General features: G+C 35.5%; 1 protein-coding gene and 1 long non-coding RNA gene across 3 annotated transcripts; both read left to right on the forward strand.

Annotated features, from left to right (window-relative positions):
- Window positions 1-371: 371 nt before the first annotated feature.
- Window positions 372-3,543, forward strand: LOC113308816 (galactan beta-1,4-galactosyltransferase GALS3-like). Its single transcript, XM_026557271.1, has 2 exons — window positions 372-1,967; window positions 3,025-3,543. The coding sequence occupies exons 1-2, from the start codon at window positions 700-702 to the stop codon at window positions 3,368-3,370; spliced, it is 1,614 nt and encodes a 537-aa protein (XP_026413056.1). The 5' UTR covers window positions 372-699; the 3' UTR covers window positions 3,371-3,543.
- A 5,141-nt stretch (window positions 3,544-8,684) lies between these two features.
- LOC113308822 lies at window positions 8,685-12,496 on the forward strand. 2 transcript variants are annotated; one of them, XR_003340109.1, is made up of 6 exons: window positions 8,685-9,034; window positions 10,346-10,543; window positions 10,629-10,677; window positions 11,224-11,289; window positions 11,903-11,979; window positions 12,081-12,496. It is a non-coding gene; the product is annotated as an uncharacterized LOC113308822 (long non-coding RNA). The 2 variants fall into 2 exon arrangements; XR_003340105.1 differs by having other exon boundaries at window positions 8,687-9,034; window positions 10,632-10,677.
- Window positions 12,497-24,431: the final 11,935 nt, after the last annotated feature.

A 24,431-nucleotide genomic window follows, 5' to 3' on the forward strand; every position in this document is an offset into this window, starting at 1 on the left:
AGAAACAAACTGTCTTCAGCTGGCCCAGGGGCTGTTTGTGTCGGGACAATACTCGGAATAAAATCCCGGTACGTCTAGCAGCGCCCGAAGGGTAAGTGGAGCGCGGTGGCAGCTAATGAGACAGGTGTTTGATGTTCTCCTAAACATGACCTACACAACATTCGCCGTGTCAACTTCGACCAGAGACATGACCTGCTTTTGATTCCAAATGTCACTGTATTATTGGATGAACGTAAATTATCTTACGTAACCCGCATTCATTAAGACATATTCTCTCCCTTTTACAGAGGAATATATTGATCATTTAAAATTAAAACTCTTATTTCAAAAAAGATCAGCTTTTTTCTTTTTCTTTTCTTTTTTTTTTTTTTTTGAAAAGAATTGTTTTTTCCTTTCTTTATCCTCTAAACTAATTCACTTAAATTTAATATTCTAAATTCTTCTCAGCACCTTTTTATTTCCCCTAAATTTTCACTCAATCGGTCTCTTTGCTCTATCAACAATCAAAGAAATCCATTTTCAGACAGAGTAAACACAGAGGGATAGCAAACGAATCTTCGTCTTCTTTCCAAGAGCCACAGCACTTGGGTTTCTCTTAATTAATATTTTTTATTTCCATCCTTTTTCTTGGAAAAACAGAGAGAGAATCTCCATCTTCTTCTGGTTCTTGGTTTTGATGGTGGGTTTTGTTGATTTTTGATGTACTGGGTGTTCATCTTGTTTTTGAAAAAAAACAACAGAGAAATGGTGGAAAAAAGAAAAGAAGGAATGGGTGGTAACAAAGAAGGAGGAGATAATCAGAAGAAGATGTTTGTAGGTGTAGTATGGAATTGTGCAGCTGAAATCAAAATCTTATTAACAGCACTCTTCTTTCTGTGTTTAACTATTACTCTTCTTCAATACTTTCTTCCTTCTCGTTTCTCTTTGTCTCCTTCTGATCTTCGTCTTTGTGTTAGTAGTGTTACTAAACTTTCTAATTCAGAACCACCGTCACTTGTTCTTTCTCCACCACCACTTAAATCTCCTTCACCGCCACCGCCACCTTCTTTGCAACAAGATGAAACCCTAGGTAACGGAGTTATAAAACGTGCTTTCAATCCATTTGGTTCAGCAGCCTATAATTTTATACAGATGGGTTCCTATAGAGGTGGTCTTAATAGTTTTGCCATCATTGGTCTTTCTTCTAAGCCTCTCCATGTTTATGGTAAACCTCATTACCAGTGTGAATGGGTTCCCCTTAGTAATAATCAATCTGATGAAACTGTTTCTACTACTATTACTACTACTGGTTACAAGATTCTTCCTGATTGGGGTTATGGTCGTGTTTATACTGTTGTTGTTGTAAACTGTACTTTTAAAGATAACCCGATCATTCCTATTGGTGGTAGTTTAATTTTATATGCTTCAACTGGTGCTGGTGGTGGCTTTGGTGATGATGGTGGTGGTTATACTGATAGAATTGAATCATTGATTGAAAAACATGATAGTTTTAATGTCTCAGTTTTTGATTCACCACCGAAATATGATTATCTCTATTGTGGGTCATCTTTGTATGGTAATTTGAGTCCACAAAGAGTAAGAGAATGGATTGCTTATCATGTTAAGTTATTCGGTGAGAAATCACATTTTGTTATACATGATGCTGGTGGGATTCATGAAGATGTTTTACAAGTATTATTACCCTGGATTGAGAAAGGATATGTCACTTTACAAGATATAAGAGAGCAAGAACGATTTGATGGCTATTATCATAATCAATTTCTTGTTGTGAATGATTGCTTACATCGTTATCGGTTTATGTCCAAGTGGATGTTCTTTTTTGATGTTGATGAATTTATTTACGTACCACCTAAGAATACTATTGGTTCTGTTCTTGAAAGTCTCCGAGATTATTCCCAGTTCACTATTGAACAGATGCCTATGGTTAATAAGCTATGTCTCACTGATGATCTTGGAAAAGCTCCCAGGTAACTATGTCTACTTGCCATCTTTGTAATTTTATTTGATATTTCTTGGCATGACGATGGTATTGCAATTATGATTGGAGCCATGTTTGTTTTTACTGAAACTTCATAGATAAACAGTTTGGGAAGTTAGGTTTACTCTTGATAGTTTGATAATTCGGTAGTTTGAGCATTATGTATGTTTTACTCGAACCCGGGCGTTATTGTTTTTATACACATCGTTGTGATGCCGAATAAATATACTTATATGTTTATGATTTAGTGTTGAGTTGAAAAAATCTTGACTGAATTGACTGGTTGAATAAATGGGAGAAGCAGGTTTGTTTTGAAAATTCAATTCCAGTTAGCCTTGTTAGTTTTTTAATGGTAGTTGACTGGAGCTGAAGAATTTAGGTTTCCTTGATTGACAATTCAGTCAGTTTAAAATTCATTCTCAATATTTAAACATGAATTGCGTTAGACTCTTAATGATTTCAAAACAATGAATATGATAACAACTTGCGGGTGTACTTCGATATTGGTGATGTATTAGTAGGGTGGTGATTTTGTGGTGTTCAGGGGGTGACTTCTTCAGATGGTATTGGTGATGTATTAGTAGGGTGATGATTTTTTGGTGTTCAGGGGGTGACTTCTTCAGATGTTTTTTTTCCTTGGTTATAATCTTTTTTTTAACCTAGTTTCTGCATTTTCTTTACACAAGCCGAAGGAGACGGTTGAGCAGTCACTGGCACATTATTTCTTAGAATCTATAGAATGTATTTGTGTTGTATTTCTTCATTGCATTTTGCATAGTCATGCGGATATGGTGTTTGATTTTGATTTTGGTGCTTTCATTGGATGCATAAAATCTAAAATAAAAATCAGTGTACATGAAACTTTGAACCACCTTGTGCACAACTGCACAGATTACAACTATTGTCAAGCAAATCCTTGCATTTTGTTTTATCATGGCTACCCATATATATATAATATTTAGTTCCTGAACTGAACTGATCGATAAAGGAAATTTTCATTCCAGCATTGTTCTGATTCTTAAATTCTATTCTATCTATCATTGCAGGAAATGGGGTTTTGAAAAATTAGTTTACAGAGATGTTAAAAGAGGAATAAGAAGGGATAGGAAGTATGCGATTCAACCACGAAACGTGTTTGCAACAGGAGTTCACATGTCGCAGAATGTAGGAGGAAGAACTCTACACAAGACGGAAAGGCGGATCAAATATTTTCATTATCATGGGACTATCGCAGAGAGACGTGAGCCATGCAGGAATTATATTAATAGTACTGAACTGAATTTTGAAGGCGCACCTTATGTTCTTGACATGACGATGAGGAAAGCCGCTGCCTCTGTAAAAAAGTTCGAGCTTAAGACCATTGGAGACGGGCTGCAAAGAACACGGCAATAGCAACAGTAAAAATTATTACTAAGCAAAATGTTAGTAAAATCAGTCTGTAAGAAGATTCTTTCGTTTCTTTTCTGTATTATTCTTTGTCAAGTTTTCTACACATTTTTGTACTATATGAAACATAAGTTTGGTGATAAAAATATAGTATTAAAATAGATGCATTACTTCTCAAACTTTTTTAAAGGGAGATTTAGAAATGATATCTTAGAAAGAAAGAATGAATCTGTCGGTGACTTTGTATTAATATAAGGGTTGCGCCTTTGACCCATCCCCCACCACCACAGCCGAAGTTAATGAGTCGAGCGTGGGCTGATGTTTTCTTTAGAGCTGTCTTTTGTATTTAACAGGTTGCTTTCATAGAAAAAGGTATGTGACCACATGCTCAATTATATGAAGATCTGATATTGATGTGGATTGTGGAGTAATTCTTCATGGACGGCTCTCATTTATCAGGGAGGTGGAGTCGTTCTATTCACTACTTATCAGGGAAAAATGTATGTCGACAGCCATGTAAGGGTGGAGGAGAAGAAGGGAATGAAAGCGACGTCTGGGCGTGGCCGAAGGCCTAATCCAAAGTCCTTGATTTTCTCTCTGCTCGAAAGCAGGGAAGGTTAGCGAGGATTTCAAACTGAGCGAAGGACTAGACATCGCCTAAAAAACAAAAAAGCGGCTTTTGTGAAATTCAGCAAAGCATATGTCTTCCCTATGAAGCGACGTCCTAGTCGTCGCTCAAATATTTTTAGCGAGTACCTACTCCTCGCCAGTTTTGAAAAATTTGTTTGACCTTTTCAGTCTAACACCCCTGTTACACCCTATTACACAATTTACACTCTTTCTATCTAATTCGTACTCTCCTCATAATCGTTGAAAGTGTATTTTAGAATTAATGATTCACTACCAGGATCAATGTGACCGAGCTTAACCCTAACGTACAATTTTTTTATTAATTTTGGAGAGCAACAATAGTGGTAGATGTATCAATCGATATTAAAATTGTAAGCATAACTCATTCTGTAACATATTAATCTTCGTCGTTAGTAGCAAACACATTTTTTGACACAATGTTGGACGTGGAGTGTTATGTTTAGTGGACTCAATTTTTTTTTAACTTATTTCATTAATTTCAAACTAAAATACAAGATAGTACATTGAGCCAATACAACTCTTATTAGGTCATTGTCGTAGGCATCTCAGATGCACTTAGCACGTGCAACAAGCCTTTAAACCTCCAGGTGTCCCTGCCGGAGTTACTGGCAAAAGAGGAGTATCAGCGAGATAATGGGGTAGAATTTCCTCACAATGAAGTTTTTGAATTTATGAAAACCAAGTATCGGGTGGACCTTCTAACATAACTAAAAAGTAATCTTAATGGAGTTCTTGATGAATGGGAAGGTACTTATTAGGTTTTACGGAAGATTTTGTGGGTAAATCTGTTCTCAACCCTCACGAGACAACACTCGTCCGTTTGAGACACCTTACGGTTTAAAGGCTTGTTGCACGTGCTAAGTGTAACCGTAATTCCTACGAAAGTGAGTTAGGTTTAAAATAATTATTTGTCATGTACTAAGATGTTTATAATAAAACTCGTAATTTAAAAAGGTGTTCATTACATCATTGGAAGAACAAAATAAACACAATACATCATAATCCTTATCTTTGCTCCCTATTTCGAATTAACACATGTAACCACACTAAACATCATAAACATCTCTTGACCAAACTAAAACACACAATAAAACATAAAAACCACATGGGACGTCACCAACTTCAGCTCCCTTGAACTGTAGAGACCTATTCGGTCCATTCCGTAGAGTTACATACTGAACATCCCCAGAAATGTCTGGCAAACATGCTATTTTCTTTTGAGCGGCGAAGTTTCATATAAAAATTGCAGTCATGGGTTGAGCAAGGAGCAATTTTTTGGTTATCAATCTTAAATTTCCCCTTTTTCTTCAAGTTCTTGCAAAGTTCATCGATTTGTTCATCTTCCTTGGCTTTCATTGCATCTGACAGCAACTACGGTTCTTCAGAACAATTTTCATACATACACCTAAAATAACGTATCTTATCCCTCGGTGACTCGTTTACCATCTTAATGCCAGTACAATGTTTTTGGGGACACTTTGAGTAGATCCATGGGCATTCAAGAAAGCTATGGTTATCCTTGTAACATAATGGACAAATCTCTCTAGCTTCCAAACAAACTATTTGTTTTCCCTTGCGATTAGAACTCATTGTTGAGGATTTTTTTTTACTACCAGGGTTAATTTCAAATAGAGGTAAGATATTTTTGGGTAACCTTACCGACGTTTTTATAATGCGAGTGAAATGCGAAAGAGTCGTTTGTGAACAGCGATGAGCGTCTTTAAAAAAATTGGGACGTTGGTGAAAAGAAGCGGTCATTTGTAAACAATGATAATAGTCTTTCATATATTTTAGGGTCATCTACTGTTACCCTATTTGTTGATTATTACCTATAGATAGACTCTGTCAGACCCATTATAGACACCGAACTGGAGGAAAAAGTTTAAGGCGTTTACCTTTAATGATGTGTTCAATTTAACCTATAAATATGCACAATTGCTTTTTAAAGTTTTATATTTTCATTGCGTTATAACTTTATCCTTTGAGTATCATTTTGTTTTAATTTTTCATATTTTATCTGCGTAGCATGGAAATCCAGCACATTACACAGGAAGACGAAGCTCTAACACGCGCTTACTGCAATGTATCAAATGATCCAGACATATTAACGGACGAAAAATAAAATGAGTTTTGGATAATTTTTGCTCAATTGTTCACCGAAATAATTGGCAATGACAACCGTCGGACATGGAAATCCTTAAAGTTTCGGGTCTTCGCCATAAAGAAGGAGGTGAACGTTTTTGTTGAACTCCAGGTACCGATATATCGCAATGTGCCCGAAGGGTGGTCTGAAGAAATGATTGTAGGTTCAACAATGTAAACACGTCTACATGATTTTAAAGTGAATTTTTCAGCTAAACACTAACCTTATATATTTTTTTTTATTGCAAGATTCAAATGTGCGACAGTTATACCTCAAACATAAGAGAAAGACATTTATGTATCACAATTGCTACCTCATTTTCAGGCATCATGTTTCTTATATGAACCCCCAATTGTTAGCACGTCGTTAAGGATGCTTGCATCAAATAAATTGGTTTTGTGGGTGCACCTCTTTGTAAACCCTCACGAGACTAAACTCGTCCACCAGGGTCGCCAGGTGGTTTAAAGGCTTATTGCACGGGCTAAGTACAACCGCGGGTCCAGCGACACGGACATTGTTATGTTATTTGTCCATGTATTATTAATAATGGAAAACTATTTATTTCCTTTCGGTTTCCCACCACTAAAATTTCGTAGTGTATCCCTTCCCTCGTGATTCTGACACCATCAATATTATTACTAGCACGGTTTCGAACTATTGACATAAAATTGTCACGTCCTACACAAAAGTTATGAGTGTAATGATATGGCCTATTCCAAGTTGTATTTCTGATATTATCAATTTATAAACAAAAGTCCCTTTAAAGAGATTACACATCCGTGACGAGTGACTGCAAGAGAGGGACGAGATATCCGTGAAGAGTCACTGCAAGGGAGGGACGACACATCCTTTATTTTTACCTATAAATAGAGTCACGGGTATTGATATGGATTGCACAACCAAACCGTGAACATCTTATTCATCCAACATGAATGTTAACTTCACCGTTGAAGAAGATACTGCAATCATAGCTGCATGGATTAGTGTAATGAGAGCTCCGGTTGCAGTTGATGCTGTATGATCAACCTATAACTTCTGGGAGCTGGTCTATTCTCATTTTCTAGAAAACTTTCTGAATCCAAACCATAGATCAAAGCAAGATTTAAGATACATGGTCGGTAGTATAAAAAGAGATGTCAAAACGTATGTTATCATCCAAGCTACGCTATTTAGAGACTTGCCACCAGCATTCATTACAGCACAACATATATTACTCCCATTCTGTATTTGTGATTATAAAGTTTTCATCTAAATTGAAAATTTTAAAAATTAACTAACCATTACATTGTAAATCATTAACAATTCTTTCATCTATATCTAAATTGAAAAGAATTTACCCAAGCATTATTCATTCATCTCAAGCTAAGAAAAAAAAATAATCTACAATCAACAAAAATTAAATATGAATCAGCAAAAATTCATTCATCCCACCTAAGAAAAAAAACGAAATCCCAAATGTATGTATTACCCTCATGCTCCATAGAACCCTAAAATCCTATGATATCAAAAACAATTCTAAATCAAATGAAATTAAACATACACCAATTAAGCATCAACATATTACATAATACAAAATCAATAGAAATCAGTAAAAGTAATACAATCAATAAAAATCAAAAATTTAGGATCAATTTCATACCTCTCTTTTCTCTTTTGATTGGCGTTTAAAATCAAAATAAGAATATGAATATGGTCACCATCACATGAAGAAAAAACCCCTTCAACGATTTGGTGTAATATCTCAGTGAATAACTCAATCAAAATCACTCCTCTAATGGTGAAGAAGAAATCCTAGGAGGAAGAAGATAAACCAAAATTCTACTGAGGTCGAATGAGGAGGAGAAAACGAAGTTGTTGTCTGTAATAAAACTGGAGCGAGGTCTGGCTCGTCGCTTCCACGCTTGTTGACCAGTCAAGCGAGGTCTTAACTCTCTCTTTCACAGCGACGTGGCAGAACTCGTTCAAGCTATGTATTCGACCCCGCCTATATTGAAATTCCCTCCCCTACCGCTGCACTCAGGCCTCTCTTCAGCGTGACGTGTCAACACTGCTCAACCCATACCTTTCCTCCTCCACTACACTCAGCCTAATAGACCGTCCCATCCACGAAAGATGGATGAATAGGTCTTGTAGATATGCCACCAATAGAGCATCAGTGTTGAACGTAAAGGTCACGAGTGTTGTTAGCTGTTGACATTAGGCATTTAGACAGCAGTGCGCTTTCATGTTTATATACAAAGCTGCCCCTTAACGTGTTTTGGTGTGTGTGATTACTGTTGGATTCTTGAAACAATGAATAACAATGTTAGATATATCAAATGATAATGATGAGATACTGAATAAAAAATAGAGAAAATGGGTCAATTGTCCATAGACCTTCAAAGTCCTGTTGTATAATAATGATGAGATCTTAATTACAAAACACAGCTGGCTAAGTTTGCATGTGTTAGTAATGATCCAGATTTGTCCTCAGAAAGATAAATCTAAGGTTGTGGTTCTCGAGACCACTCCCTCATCTTGCACGAGTGCCGTACCTTATAGGTTTATGAATAAAAAATCCAGGATGCGCCCCTTTGTTCTCTATCAATACATCTCAGTATCGCCGCTGCGAAAAAAAAGAGAATATTCATCGTTTTGTTTTCTTGCCTTCCATTGTGAGACGTGGAACATGCAGGTTGCTTTTTATGGATTCTTTTGTTCGTACGGTAAATCTTTGGGATGTTTTACCTAATTCTGATATTTGATTTCGTTCCCAGGGAAGATGAATCAAAAAATTTTGGGAACAAAAGATGTTCTCCATGATTTTGATGTTTGATTTCGTTCATAGAGCAGATGAATCACCAATTTAATTTTTGGGAACAACAATCAGATTACATGTATGATTTTGTTAGTCCCTAAAGAATTCAATTTTCGTTCAAATTTTTGTTCGTTATTTGTATCCAATTTTTAATAATTATTATATTTAGTTGATAATATGATTCCCTCAAGATAATAATTTTGATTCCTCATGTGTGTGAATTTTCGAATAATTGTTTATGTACAAATCCAACATATAGCTAAGGATTGTTTTTTTTTTGTTTATTCCCTGGTGATCCTAATTTTGACCTAATTGCTGGTGGCCGTAGCAATTTATACCTGATTTCTTAGCTCACACATCAATGTTTCATCATGGGACGTTTCAGGTTATTTACATTTAATTTCCTTTTCAAATCTGCCGTTACAATCTTCCTAATTTTATCCAGAGTAACTGCTAGGTTCCTTTGGCCTTCCATCTTCCTTTGTGTTATAATTGTTTGCTTTCAATACTGGAGGAACTGCTAGGTTATAGTAATTTTATCCAAAAGTGTGACTTTTGTTCTCCCAGTTGATAAATCGGCCTCAAATGTTCACAAAAATTGAGATGAAAAGATCCGGGACGACTCCTCCCTCTTTGCTATCCGAGTCTCCGCAGAAAACCCAGCTGTTATCAGCAAAAATCAATCATTCTGCCTTCTTAGCAAAACTATATAAGCTGCAATCCGAGTCTCAAAGCCAAATACCCATCAGTTTTCCTACTATTAAACGCTTTTGCAAAATAAAAAATAAAAAACAATATATTTGAGTCTGGCAATCGGTGTTCTTGATCTATTTGAGTTTTGATTCTTCATTGTGGATGATCGTGATGGATGAGGTCAATTTTTGAAACCCAGTATTGTTTTTTTGTTTCATTATAGGTTCTGCTAAAATTCCAAATTCCGATTTTTTTTTTAATTTATTCACTGATAAATGCGATTGTTTGCGGGGATAAATGTTCATAAAAATTGGGAATTAAGGCTCTACTACGCACTTTCGGTCTAAGAAGACTGAATCGTTGTTCTTCACTACCAACTCCCTCGCACCTTTTTAAAAATGGGTACTGCAGCCTAAAACCAGTAGCAAAAATAGATGAACAAGAAGTTTCAGATGTGAAAACGAGAAGAAAGGGGAAAAGATTGTTCTGCTGCATATGACATTCAGATAAATAACAAGGAAATACTATTTCCTTTCAGATGACTTTTATCTATTGATTCTTAAGGTTAATGAGGAGGTTTATGGGTGTTTTGGAGTGAAAACTTTGTTTGTACTGACAAGTACACTCTGCACATGGTTTGAATTATCATTTAGGGAGTTGCCGAATGCTGATTGAATTATCATCTTCTTTTCCCCAGGCTCTTCAGGAACAAAATTTGGCTACAGGCTTGCAGCAGTCTTGATGAAGAGCTATAAAAGATTTGTTCCCACAAATTTTCATGCATTATTGTTCACCAACCCTATAAAAGAAATTGGTAAAGGGTGGTAATGAGAATTTCGTCTTATTGCTAGATCATGTGCAATCTGTAAGGCAGCGGAAATCGAGCTGCAATAAGGTACTCTTTCTTAAAATCCTACGCGAATTTGTTTATTGCAAAAATTGGGTTTGCCCTGACCCTCAATTTCTTATGGACATCTTAGCAGGATGTTGTCAATCGTAATATACAAGAACTTCAGACTGAATGGGAAGGTCTTCTTGCTGTACCTTTCTCTTTATTTTCAATATTTACTCACTAATTGAAAAAATTCTTAGTTATGTAAATTCTGGAGAATTCTAATTTCATTTATGCCATATTTAGTGTTTCACTCTTTTGTTTCTTAGCACTACCAACCACATCCACCACCAACATCAAACAAACACCAGTAGGCCACCATTACAACCACGTCGCCAGAACCAACAAAAACTCATCGTTGATACGTCTCCATAAACAGTAATAAACCTCTTCATGTGATATTTTAGTTGTGTAGTGGTGCCAGTGGTTGTAGTTTTAGGGTTTTCTTTTGGTGGTGGATGTGGTTTATTCATGTTAATTCTGTGTTCGCAACAAAGTTATTTGTTTGTTTAACATCCAAATCAGACAAACGGGGTGCATGGAATGCTATACTTTATGCAAATTTCGTAATTGATCCTTTAGTTTTCATATGAAGTCTGTGTAGCAATTTCTTGCGTTACAGCTCAATCTTACATATTATGAAACTTTGGTATTGACAATCTTCAATTCTCTTTATTTTTCAGGCCATAGTTTCTATCTGGCGCCGCCAATTTGAATTTGGATCGTTATAGAATCTGATGACTTGAGAGGTAAAAATTAGTGTTGTAAGCGTTTTACATTATTTATAAAGTTCCGTGTCTTTCCCATGTTATGTCATAAGCAAATTTTGATTTGCTTAGTAGCTTTCTAAACAAGTGAATGATGTGACAAGAGCTTCTGGAGACCTGAAGATTCCTAGACGAGTGTCTATGATATATCTGAATCATGATCATTATATTAAACAAAAAAAAAATCATGAAAATCAGATCCAGTTTGATGTGGAGCTGGGAGTACTGAGCGTGATTGTAACTTTTGCAACACGGCAGTAGCTGTAACCAATTCAGGCTTTGGACATAAGTATTAGTTCATCCTGTCAATTGTTTCCTTGGTGCAAGAGTTTATTATTGGGTGCTTTGTTGTTCTTAATCATATTTGTTAGCATCAATAGTAAAACTTTACAGATACATTTTGGTCTATGACTCTTTTAGTTCATCCTTAGAACACAACTGTTGTAAGATTCATGTTTTTGATTATGTCTCTCAAATATTGGAAGTTGCAATTTGTCCGCGTTAAGTATCCACCATAGAGGTGCAAACGTAGTCAGATTTATGGAGACAAGTATCGCTAAGAAAAATTGGGTCCCTGACATTCACTTATGAACAGAGAACTAAAGAACGGGAGGTTGAAGCAGATGACGTAATACAAGTCGTTTCTGTTAATAGTGGTGCCGCAGATCCAAGGTAGTTTCATACTTTCATTACAGTTCTGGTGTTATTCCTGTGCTGGGAAAGGGTTTAACATATTGTGGAGGGTGGTAATTTTTTGTTTGATATAATTGCAGAACTGGATTTTTCAGGGTTCATAGCAACCCATCATTAATTGACTTGTAATTCTTTTTGGGTCCCGACTGGCGGTGATTTACGTTAAGCCTGAAGTGCTGCGGGGAAAAACATCTGTCAAATTCCTTCCTTCTTCCCATGTTGCTGACATCAGAAGGCCTAATGCAGTCTGTGAAGCGAAACAAACTGGCCATTAATTGGAGTGAAACTCTAATTGGGAAGACCATTACGTACTCCCAGTTTCTGCGTGATTCTGGTTTTTTTATCGGTTTTTGAATTTTCATCGTATTTTGGATTAAGTACGGTTTTTAAAATCTTGATCTATCAGTATCTCATTTTGTGGATAAACCGAATTGGGTTGCTTACATCCACACTAACAATACGAACATGATTTATAATTACCTCGGAATACATTCTTTGAAAATCAGATTTTCTGGCTCTAAAACTAAGGCCACGAAAAACGAAGTCCTTTGTTGCAAACATGCATTTCAAGTGCAAGTTTACATTTGTCTTAAATGTTGGTGCTGCTACTGAATTCATGCGCACGACTGGTCACTTAAAATAACATGGTATTTTTGGTGCATATGATATTCAAAGAAACATCAAAGGAGTTGCTTAGTTTTGATTCTTCCAAATCCTCAATATAATATTCAAGAAGAGATCACAATTGTCAGTACCTCAACCATTTCTACAGGATTTCTGGAGGAATGGATAGTTCGCCAGCAATTCTCATAGGCATATTTCTAAAAAAATTTATGTTGCACTACTGTAATGGTATTCTAAATTCTTTGTAAATGTACCGTGTATGTGAAGCCTAGGACAATGGCCATCCTTAGAGATGTGATATAAGTTCACAACAGAGTCTTCGTTAGCGGTTAATAATTTTTGTCATACTGGAGGCATAAGAGTTGAAACAAGATATGTAGTATCATTCAAATATCATGTGAGAATGTCTATCCTAAGTGAACTGAAATTAAATTGATTATGTTTAATAAGTCGATGAAAGCATCTGTAACTATTACCTAAAATCCTCTTAAAAGTTCTCGCTTTTCTACATTGAACTATGAAAAATCCTATGTAACAGGAAAAAAAAGAGTATTCCCACCCAAAGAAAATAAGTTGAACGCAATAACAATATAAGCCCGTGCCATTACGGCACGGGTTAAGCCCTAGTACTGAATAAAAAATAGAGAAAATGGGTCAATTGCACATAAACCTTCAAAGTCAGATTGCAATGGGCGGGAAGTAAAATCTCGTCTGGGTCAAAAGGACGGAAAGTAATTTAATTTCAAACTGATCATAATATTCTGGTTTCTTTCTTCTGTATAACTTCTCGTCTCCCATCATCTCTGAAACCCGTCAAACACACCACCTTCACCACTCCACCATTTCGATTCCATCTTTCTCGACACTATTAACTACGATTACTACCACCACCATCACCAACTATAACAATACAAATTGTAACTACAATCACCATTACTAATAGTAATAACCACCATCTAAAACTACTAACCAATACCACCATCTTCCTCCCACTACCACAAACATGACAACATCATCGAAATTAACACCACCACCACCATTCAGGGTTTTTATTTTCTTCAAAACCCTAATCAAAATAGAAATTTCTCAAATTCATTGAAACTAAGAAAATTAGGGTTTTGTCTTCTATCTATTTCACAACATGAGCACTTGTAAATTTCTTAATCTTAATTCTTTTCTTGATTTTATTAGCTAAATCATCAATTTCACATGAGTTGAACTCAATTACCTTAATTTTATGAGATGAATCATGTTATATATGAGTGAAAATTTTAGTCAGTTCTGGAATCATCCTGTTTTAGACCTAAAATTTATGAGATGACTTTGTTTGTTTGTTTGTTTGTTTGTTTGTTTTATCATAAATATGAATGATCGGTATCATCTTGTATTAAACCAGTGAGTTCTATTATAAACATAGACGAAACGGATATCATCCTGTTAAGGATTTGGTTAGTATCGTTATGTATTAGATGAAATTGGTATCATCTTGTTTTAGGTTTGGCTATATTTTTTTGCATCCATGTTTAAACTTATATGAAACTGGTATCATCCTGGTTGGTTTTGTTTGCATCCATGTTTAAACTTATACGAGCTGGTATCATCCTGGCTGGTTCTGTTTGCATCCATGTTTAAACTTATATGAAACTGGTATCATTCTGGTTGGGTTTTTTTTCATCCGTGTTTATACTAGTATGAAACTAGTATCATCATGTTTAGATTTGGCTTAGTTTGTTTTCATCCGTATTTAAACTAGATGAAGATGATTTCATCCTGTTTTAGATTCGGTTGAATTGGGTTTCATACATGTTTAAACTAGGAAGAAAAATCGGTTTGTATCATACTTTTGATTGAGTTGAATATGGAAGAACTACGTTTTATATATTGTTGGATGTATCCAGTTACATCCTATGTTGTTTACTAAAATTTAAATAAGAATAACAATAGAAATACTGCATGTATCCATCTGTATCTAATGTTATTGCTTGACGTATATATCTGAGTTTATCATGTGTTTTAGCAAACCAAAGAGTATGAAACATGAACAACATATTTATCCCATGCATATAATCTTCCTATTTTACTATAAATTATGTAAAAGTTTGTTTAGAATGAGTGATGAGATTGAAATTGAAATACCTTTTTTAAGCATATGATTAAATGTGTATATAGGTTATGGGTCGGATGACAAAACATTTCCACAATTAAGAACGATTGGACCGACAATACCGTCAGCATTTGGACAACAGAATCGAAGACGATAATGATTACAGACTCAACCTTTTTAAACTGAATATTGCATGAATTCGTTAAACTCTAAAGCTAATAGCATGGTAGTTTGAGTATATTTTGGGAGCATCATTGAACTGAACAAACAACAGAAAAAAGAACTACGAATGAATTTGATCGGAAGTAATTCTTATTTCTTGTGGGTAGTTGTGGGGTCAGAAGAACAAAAACTATCAGGAATTTTTTTGACAAGAATTGGAACTGCAAGCAAAGGTTTGGTTGTGGACCATGCTTTTCTAGCCTCCGAATCTGTTATCAAGCAGATTCCCCGTCTTCTTGACCTGGTCTTAACAAGGCAGGCATGTTTTTCCACCAATAACTATGTACTTATTAATTTGTTGTTGCTGCTGCTTGGTCTCGCCTTTTTGTTATTATGCTTTTGTTTACTAGGGATTTGCCAACATAATCATTGCTAATTGTGTTTTTTCCTGCCATGAAATAAGGTAAGTTCCCAATTCTTGTGACTCATCATGGGTCATTGGAGGCCAAGGTCAATGAAACCAAGATTGCTATTAAGTTTCAATTGAAGAAAGTGCTCTTTATGGGTGTTGTTGTTGGTAACGTTGATATGGAGGAGAAGCAGATCTTCCAGAACGTTCAGCATAGTGTCAACTGTTTAGTATCATTGTTGAAGAAGAATTGGCAAAATGTGAGTTTTCTTAGCTTTATTATTGGTTGTTTTGAACCTTTTATTCATGATTTTGCTTTGTTATATGCTCTCTTTCAATCTACATAATTTAATTTCAACATATTTTCTACTAATCTCTCAGTGGATCTAAAGTACTCTCACATGTAGCAGCTGGATGTTTTGTAAGTTAAAGGTGTTATCCTTGAGAGTATAGATGATGGGAATACCTTAGTGGACATATCAAACGACTAAGCTGAAGTGGATGAGTGGAGAGTGGGGTTAAAGAGGAACAAACTTAAAATAATCTCGGGAGCAACCCGATTGGTCAATTGCTTACCATTATATCAGCAACACCGTGAGTGGTGAATTTTAATAAAACAAATAAAGAAGATGAGGGTATATTGGTCTGTTCTCGTTTTTTTAGTACATGAATTTTGGGAAGAATGCCCAAATTGGATAATTAAAAAGTATCTTTTTAATTCTTGTCCATCTAAACGGTATCAAATTTTACATGTCTTTTTCACCCAGGAATTATTGTTTTTGGGTTATTTAACCAATTTTGCGTAAAGAATAACCGTCACAAATAACTAGACGTAGGCAGAGCACGGAGGTTTAACAAGTTGTCCTGAACATATTAGTTCGTTGATATACTCAAGAATGACCAACGCTAAACCCCATTGTGCAAAGTTGTGTCCGGATAAGACTACCATATATAGTTCGTATAAACACAACACAAGATACCTACTCTCTGAACTTACCAACAAGGATTGAAAGGGAAGTAAACAAGCAATGCACAGAACAACAAGGATTGAAAGGGAAGTAAACAAGCAATGCATAGAACAAAGTAAGACTATGTGAAAAGAAGACGAGATAGCAGCCATTTTTGGACGCAAATTTCCACTATAAAAACGTTTAGTATTTATAGGAGAACAGAAACCTCTAGGATTTCATAAGTAAAACGGGTTTTTTGTGTTAGAGTATTGCTCGGTCGAACTCGCATGCGTTTCTATCTCAAGCATGTTTGTCAATGTTAGTGATCAAAACTATAAGTCTTGATTTCTAGTCTACTATAGCTAAGGTCTCGGACTAGGATAAAAAGTGTAGTTGAGCTCAAGAACTCCAAAGCAATCATCATACAAGACGAAGGACTACCTAAGGAACCAGTGGATCTTCATCAACTAAAAGGTATGTGGAGACTTGAACTTATCTATCACTCAAAAGTTTATTTATCTCCTATCTTGAGACAAAAGTCGTTTTGCTATATAGACTTAGATTATACACATTTGGTATTTCGAGCCGAGTTTATCTCACCTATCTAGCCAAGTTCATCTTTACCTAGTGACGAAAGTCATGACAAGTTTCAATCCCTTTGAAAATTGCTAACTTTGACGAAAGATAGTTTGTGAATAACAACTATAGAATATCAACGTCCTCTAAGAATGTTTCAATGATTGAAATGAGAGTTTAGATTATATAACCATTGGAGGATATAATCATGGTTGTGGAAACACATATATGTATAAGTCCTTATTCCTTGAACCGAAGTTTGCGAACTTTATTGATCAAGAGAACCGGCATGGTGGCGTGATCCAAGTCCGCGAACTCAGTCCGCGAACTGGCGGAAGTTCTCGTCCCGAGAATTTCTGCTGGAGTTTGTGAACTCCGTCCGGGAACTTAAGTCCGCGAACTTGAGTAGGTTATATATAAAAACGATGTTAGTGAACTTATTCTTATATAAACTAAGGAATGCAAATTGCAAACCGTGGCTATATAGTTCATGAACCAATTCGAGTGAATCAAATCGTTTTTGCTTCAATTGTGTCTTGTGTAGTTACATAAGATTTCCTTGCAATTGAACAACTATCTAACTAGTTCATTTGAGTCACTTGAACTAGTTATGGTGAAGAAGAATATGGTTGATATGAAAGTGATCATATGACTAACCATTTGGTTGACTATTGTTGAACTAACAAATTTACAAGTTTGGGTACGGTTACACAAGCCTAGAAACGTGCATTTCATTTGTGTGTAACAAGCTAGTTTTCGATCTAACGGTTGAAAGATATTAGCTTGAATCTAATCAGGTTTTCATCTAACGGTGAATGTTGAATGCTTTTTTACCAAGCTAACATTGATTCAAACCCTGATTTGAAAGACTATATAAAGGAGAACTCTAGCAACTGGGAAACCTAATCCCCACACCTTCTTTGTGATACTAATTGTGCTAAGCTAGAGTCGATTCTCCTTTAACCTTTGGTTTCTTCTTCTAAACCAGGTTAACGACTTAAAGGCTTCATTGGGATTGTGAAGCCAGACCGATACTACTTTCTCGTAGTTGTGTGATGTGATCTTGTTTTTTCTATCGTACGAGTACAACTGTAATAATTGGCTTGAGATTGATATCTCCGATAGGCAAGATATAAAAGAAATCACAAACACTTCGTCTCATCGTTTGTGATTCCACAATATCTTTTTTCACTGCGTCGATTAAGATTATTGTGAGGTGATTGATAATACTAGGCTGTTCTTCGGGAATATAAGTCCGGTTTATCAGTTGGTTCATGTTAACCTTGATTTATCAAAAGACGGAACAAAACTCGTAGGTATATTCGTGGGAGACGTATTTATCTATTACCTTCGACTTTTCTGTGTGATACAGATGTGTTTATTAAAGTCTTCGACTTTGGGTCGTAGAAATTCTTAGTTGTGGGTGAGATCAGCTAAGGGAATCAAGTACGTAGTATCCTGCTGGGATCAGAGATGTAGGAGCATAAATGTACCTTGGATTAGTGTGAGATCGATTGGGGTTCAACTACAGTCCAGACCAAAGTTAATTTGGAGTAGGCTAGTGTCTGTAGCGGCTTAATACAGTGTGTGTTCAATCTGGACTAGGTCCCGAAGTTTTTCTGCATTTGCGGTTTTCTCGTTAACAAAATTCTGGTGTCTGTGTTATTTATTTTCCGCATTATATTTTGTTATATAATTGAAATATCACAGGTTTTGCGTTGTTCAATCAATTAGAATATCCGACCTTTTGGTTGTTGATTTAAATTGATTGACACTTGGATATTGGTCTTTGATACCATCCAAGTTATCTCTCTAGTATTTGATAAAGACTCGCAGATTTCTATTTTCTTGAGTATATATCAAATCGAGAGATTGAGATATAAACTATTTGATATATTTTTTTATCTAAATTGAGTCTGACTGTCTAGTTGATTCTCTAGAAAGTATATTGGAGTTTGTCCATACAAATTGTTAAGCGAAATATTGGGTGTGGTTGTTGTACCCCCGCTTTTTCAATTGGTATCAGAGCAGGCAAACACGTTTAAGACCTCAAAAGTCTGTGTTTGTGACAATCTGACTCTATGGACAAGAGTACTATCTCTGATGACGCAACATCAGTTCGGAGACTCTCGGGTAAGCTTCAAAGTCCTGAAACTTCTGAGAAAAACTCTATCTCATGTTCCTTGACTGAATCTGCATTCGACTGGGAAAAATCTCTTGATGAGAAGTTGGATGAACTGTCAGATGACAGTGGTTCATAAGAAGGACAAAGTATCGATGAGGAAGTATTTCAATATATCAAGCTGTTTGACCATGCTTTGAAAGAAAAGAAGTCAACAACTTGCTTGAGTAAGTACATGACTCCTCTTTATCAAGAAAACAGAAAATTGAGAAAACTCTTTAAAGGATATGATGGTGGATATAATCTCGTAAAATCTATCGTTAAAGATCGTGAGGAAGATGTATGCACAAAAAGGTCTGAATGTGATAATCTTCTCCGAAATCTCTTAGCGTTGAAAGAAATACTTGCAGAAGCTGAAGCAAGATATGACTCTCAACAAAAATGTTTTGATGACAAAGAACTCAGTCTTCTTTCCAAAGAAAAAAATCCTTGGAGACTGACCTTGCAGCTGCTCTTGATAAAGTGAAATCACTGGAAGAGAGTCTGAGAAGATTCAATTCTAGCTCTAAAAAATTGTCTTCTATGATTGGAGCATGTAAAGAACATCGTGATACACGTGGTCTGGGCTATAAAGGAATGTACGCTCAAAAAACTAGTAAGATTAATTTTTTTAAAGCTGTTGATAATTCTTTATGTGAAAAAACTTTCGCAGCTTGTAATGTGGCTAAAAACAAGGACTTCTTCCAAATCTACTCACACGAGAACGATTAAGAATAATTCCTTTAGCTTCTATTACTGTGGAAATAAAGGACATTCTGAGTGAAGATGTCGTTTTCGTTTAAGGAATGAAAAAATTCACAACATGCATGCTTGGATGTCTAAAGAAATCATCAAACCTCTCTCTCTCACATTGTTGGAGTAAAGGGCACTTTCGACAATCAAGAAAACTACTATGATAAGTCTTTTCTTAATCGTGCCTTTGAAACGAAAAATGTTAGAAGGAAGAACGGCCGAAGATTAACTGACTTCTTAAATAACTCTGAAAAGAGGAAAAGACATAGGAGAAAGAAAGAAAGGTCAAGTTTCTTGTCACTCCCTGAAGAAGGCCGCAAATCCAAGAGTTCAGCTCCAGATTGCTTACATATCAATAATCGAGTCTCAGAACTTAAGATAAGCATAAACAGACTCAAATGGGGCGTCAAAAAAACATGGAAAGCGATTGACTCAGGTACTCCTAGTTCCTCTCTTATTAAAACTCCTTCAACTATGTCATGTGATTTGTCTCTAAATCCTTCTGAAGGAGAAAAAGAAGAAGTCAAAATTGATGAGCAAAATGCTCATCTTAATACACCACGTATGCTCACTGTAGCATCCCTCTTTTAATTTAAGAAGAATGCTCATTGTTCTCAAGAAGTGTGTCTTGAGAAGTGTTGTCAATGTTGTATGTATTCTCTTCCTTTCTTGTTGTTGATCTTTAAAATCTGTTGAGCTTCGCTCCAGTTTTTCTCTTGTAGATAATCATGATCCTTCGTCCTTGAGAAAATTTCTTGTTTGCGTGTACTTCCTCCAAATAGTTGGTTTTCAACTATTAGTCTTGACATTCGAACTTCATTCTCCTTCCTTTTGGTTACATCTTAAGGTCGTGACCACTAGTGCACGAACTTCTGGCCCACACGAACGTGTACAAGTTCTCCTAGGGTTTTCCATGGAACTTATTTATACTTGGGTATCATCCCGTCTTACACTGTTCTGAAAGGTCAAAGGATTTTATCAATTTTTGGTGTGCACAATGAATGGAGGAAACGAAGATGATGAAGTCAAGAAGGGGAAGACTATCGAGTTTCATGAGAATCCTGTTTTCATAACATGCTATCATGCCATTGATCATGAGAACAAACTACCAGTTCAGATGTCATCACAACTGGTAGGAAATCTTCTTCAAGATTTTGAAGTCGTACGTGAACAACTCGGAATCGCAACAAGGAATCTTGAGTTTTTGAAAAACGAACTGAAGAAAGCAACTGACGAGCTCGTCCATGTTCAATCTCTTGTTGCTAACCGGATCTAGTGTTTTTCAGATCATGTTCTCTATAGGAGTTTGTTTGCCTAGTAAATCTTTTATTTTCTTGTTTTTGTTAGAAGAATAACTAGAGTTTGGAATAGCTATTATTGTGTTTACACATAGCTATGTCCAACGTTTTCATCTTCATGTTTTAGATTTATTGGTTTAAATTCTAAATTTGTTTGGAAGATGATTTTTGCAGTATTAATCTTTATGGTTTTATATATTGCAATATTGTTATGGGATATGTGTGTTTACGTCTGTGAACTTTGATTGTCCCATATCTTGTCAAAAGTAAAGTCTTTCGTATGTCGATATGCATGTATTGATAAAAGAATGAATAGACTTTTGACAAATAAAAAAAGTTAAGCCTATTATGTCATTTATGATGGAAGATAGGTTAAAATCTTTTGTTTGCAAGGATTATGTCTATTGTATGTCGTTATGCGAATAGTGATGGAAGATAGAATGAATCCTTGTGTATTCCGCAGTATTGATCTTCCCTGATCCATATTTTATGTATTACTGCGAGGTTCCGTAAAGTGTCTCATGTTGAGCATTAAACGACTAAGTTGATTATTTTTATGATTAGCTATGTTGTTGTTCCGTGAGGTACTTTATGTTGAGCATATTCAACTAAATTAATCATCTTGTTTGGTTATTTAGTTGTTGCTCCGTAAGTTTTCTTATGTCGAGCATGACCAATTAAATTGATTACTTTTGTGATTAGTTTGGTTGTGTATTTCAATTAGATTAATTATGGGTTCTCTTGTGATTAATCTAGTTGTATATTTTTGAGTCTCCATAAGTTCACTTATGTTTGAGCATTTTTCGATTAAATTAATCATGGGTTCTCTTGTGGTTAGTTTAATTGAATATTTTGGATTCAAATTCATACTTGTATGTGATTTGTTATGTCCAAAGAAATCCTTATTTTCTTTCGAAATTAAGGTCGCTCTTGTTGTTCTTTCGGGAATGACATTTTATGGGGGAGAGTTCTTAATTGAACTTGTGCTTAATTACCAAATCTTTGTGGGGAGTGCGGTTGTGGAATATTATAGGGGTTATCTTGTATCTTTACAAACTCCTTGATGAATGCATTTAGATTCGGCTTTATGATTGCATCTAAATAAGATGATATATTTTTGCTTTCTTTTGGTCAAGAAATGTCTCTTTCAGAAATTTCATTAAGATCCCGTTCTTATACCTTTGCCAATTTTATTGACAAAAAGGGGGAGAATTAATATGTAGTTCACACTACAAATACATATGGTTTTCGGATCATTATGTTAAGGGGAGTGGTTTCCATGTGAGATGGAGTTTTGACTAAGGGGGGGTGATACATATCACCATAGTATTGTTGTTGAAGTTGTGATACAATTGAACTTTGATGTTGTGTAATGATACTATGACACTGTATAACAATGATTGAGAACTCTTGTTTTCTCGTTGTTATAGCTACGCATTTTCAACAACGATGATGCTGAACTTACAACCTTTGGGATCATTGGAGTACTTGGAAGTGACGAAGATTTCGAGTAATGTTGAAGATTATGCATGTGGAATAGGAGCTACAAAAGTTAATTTATTTATTTTTTGTATTCCATATGTATTGATAATTTTGTCACTAAAATTGACAAAGGGGGAGATTGTTAGAGCATTGCTCGGTCGAACTCGCATGCATTGTTATCTCAAGCATGTTTGTCAATGTTAGTGATCAAAACTATAAGTCTTGATTTCTAGTCTACTATAGCTAAGGTCTCGGACTAGGATAGAAAGTGTAGTTGAGCTCAAGAACTCCATGGCAATCATCATACAAGACGAAGGACTACTCAAGGAACCAGTGGATCTTCATCGACTAAAAGGTATGTGGAGACTTGAACTTATCTATCACTCAAAAGTCTATTTATATCCTATCTTGAGACAAAAGTCGTTTTGCTATATAGACTTAGATTATACACATTTGCTATTTCGAGCCGAGTTTATCTCGCCTATCTATTTCTCGAAATATGTGTTAGTAAGCTTTCGCTTTAGCCAAGTTCATCTTTACCTAGTGACAAAAGTCATGACAAGTTTCAATCACTTTGAAAATTCCTTTATTTGACGAAAAATAGTTTGTGAATAACAATTATAGAATATCAACGTCCTCTAAGAATATTTCAATGATTGAAATGAGAGTTTAGATTATATAACCATTGGAGGATATAAGAATTGTTGTGGAAACACATATATGTATAAGTCCTTATTCCTTGAAACGAAGTTTGCGAACTTTGTTAATCAAGAGAACCGACATGGTGGCGTGAGCCAAGTCTGCGAACTGGCGGAAGTTCTCGTCCCGAGAATTTCTGCTGGAGTTTGTGAACTCCGTCCGGGAACTTAAGTCCGCGAACTTGAGAAGGTTATATCTAAAAATGATGTTTGTGAACTTATTCTTATATAAACTAAGGAATGCAAATTGCAAACCGTGGCTATATAGTTCATGAACCGATTTGAGTGAATCAAATCGTTTTTGCTTCAATTGTGTCTTGTGTAGTTACATAAGTTTCCTTGCAATTGAACAACTCTCTAACTAGTTCATTTGAGTCACTTGAACTAGTTATGGTGAAGAAGAATATGGTTGATATGAAAGTGATCATATGGCTAACCATTTGGTTGACTATTGTTGAACCAACAAATGTACAAGTTTGGGTACAGTTACACAAGCCTAGAAACGTACATTTCATTTGTGTGTAAAAAACTAGTTTTCGATCTAACGGTTGAAATATATTAGCTTGAATCTAATCAGGTTTTCATCTAACGGTGAATATTGAATGCTTTGTTACCAGGCTAACATTGATTGCAAACCCTGATTTGAAAGACTATATAAGGGATAACTCTAGCAACTGGGAAACCTAATCCCCACACCTTCTGTGTGATACTAGTTGTGCTAAGCTAGAATCGATTCTCCTTTAACCTTTGGTTTCTTCTTCTAAACCAGGTTAACGACTTAAAGACTTCATTGGGATTGTGAAGCCAGACCGATACTACTTTCTCGTAGTTGTGTGATATAATCTTGTTGTTTCTATCGTACGAGTACAACTGTAATAATTGGCTTGAGATTGATATCTTCGATTAGCAAGATATAAAAGAAATCACAAACACTTCATCTCATCGTTTGTGATTCCACAATATCTTTTTTCGCCGCGTCGATTAAGATTATTGTGAGGTGATTTATAATATTAGGCTGTTCTTCGGGATTATAAGTACGGTTTATCATTTGGTTCCTGTTCACCTTGATTTATCAAAAGACGGAACACAACTCGTAGGTATATTAGTGGGAGACAGATTTATCTATTACTGTAGACTTTTCTGTGTGATACAGATTTGTTTATTAAAGTCTTCGATTTTGGGTCGTAACAACTCTTAGTTGTGGGTGAGATCAG

This window comes from Papaver somniferum, chromosome 1 (assembly GCF_003573695.1).
Source record: "Papaver somniferum cultivar HN1 chromosome 1, ASM357369v1, whole genome shotgun sequence".
NCBI classification, from domain to species: domain Eukaryota; kingdom Viridiplantae; phylum Streptophyta; class Magnoliopsida; order Ranunculales; family Papaveraceae; genus Papaver; species Papaver somniferum.

Bases quoted from the DNA above. Each gene is read 5' to 3' on its own strand.
- LOC113308816 (XM_026557271.1), top strand. From the start codon at position 700: ATGTACTGGGTGTTCATCTTGTTTTTGAAAAAAAACAACAGAGAAATG. The intron at 1,968-3,024 runs GTAACTATGTCT...CTATCATTGCAG, and splicing joins GATCTTGGAAAAGCTCCCAG to GAAATGGGGTTTTGAAAAAT.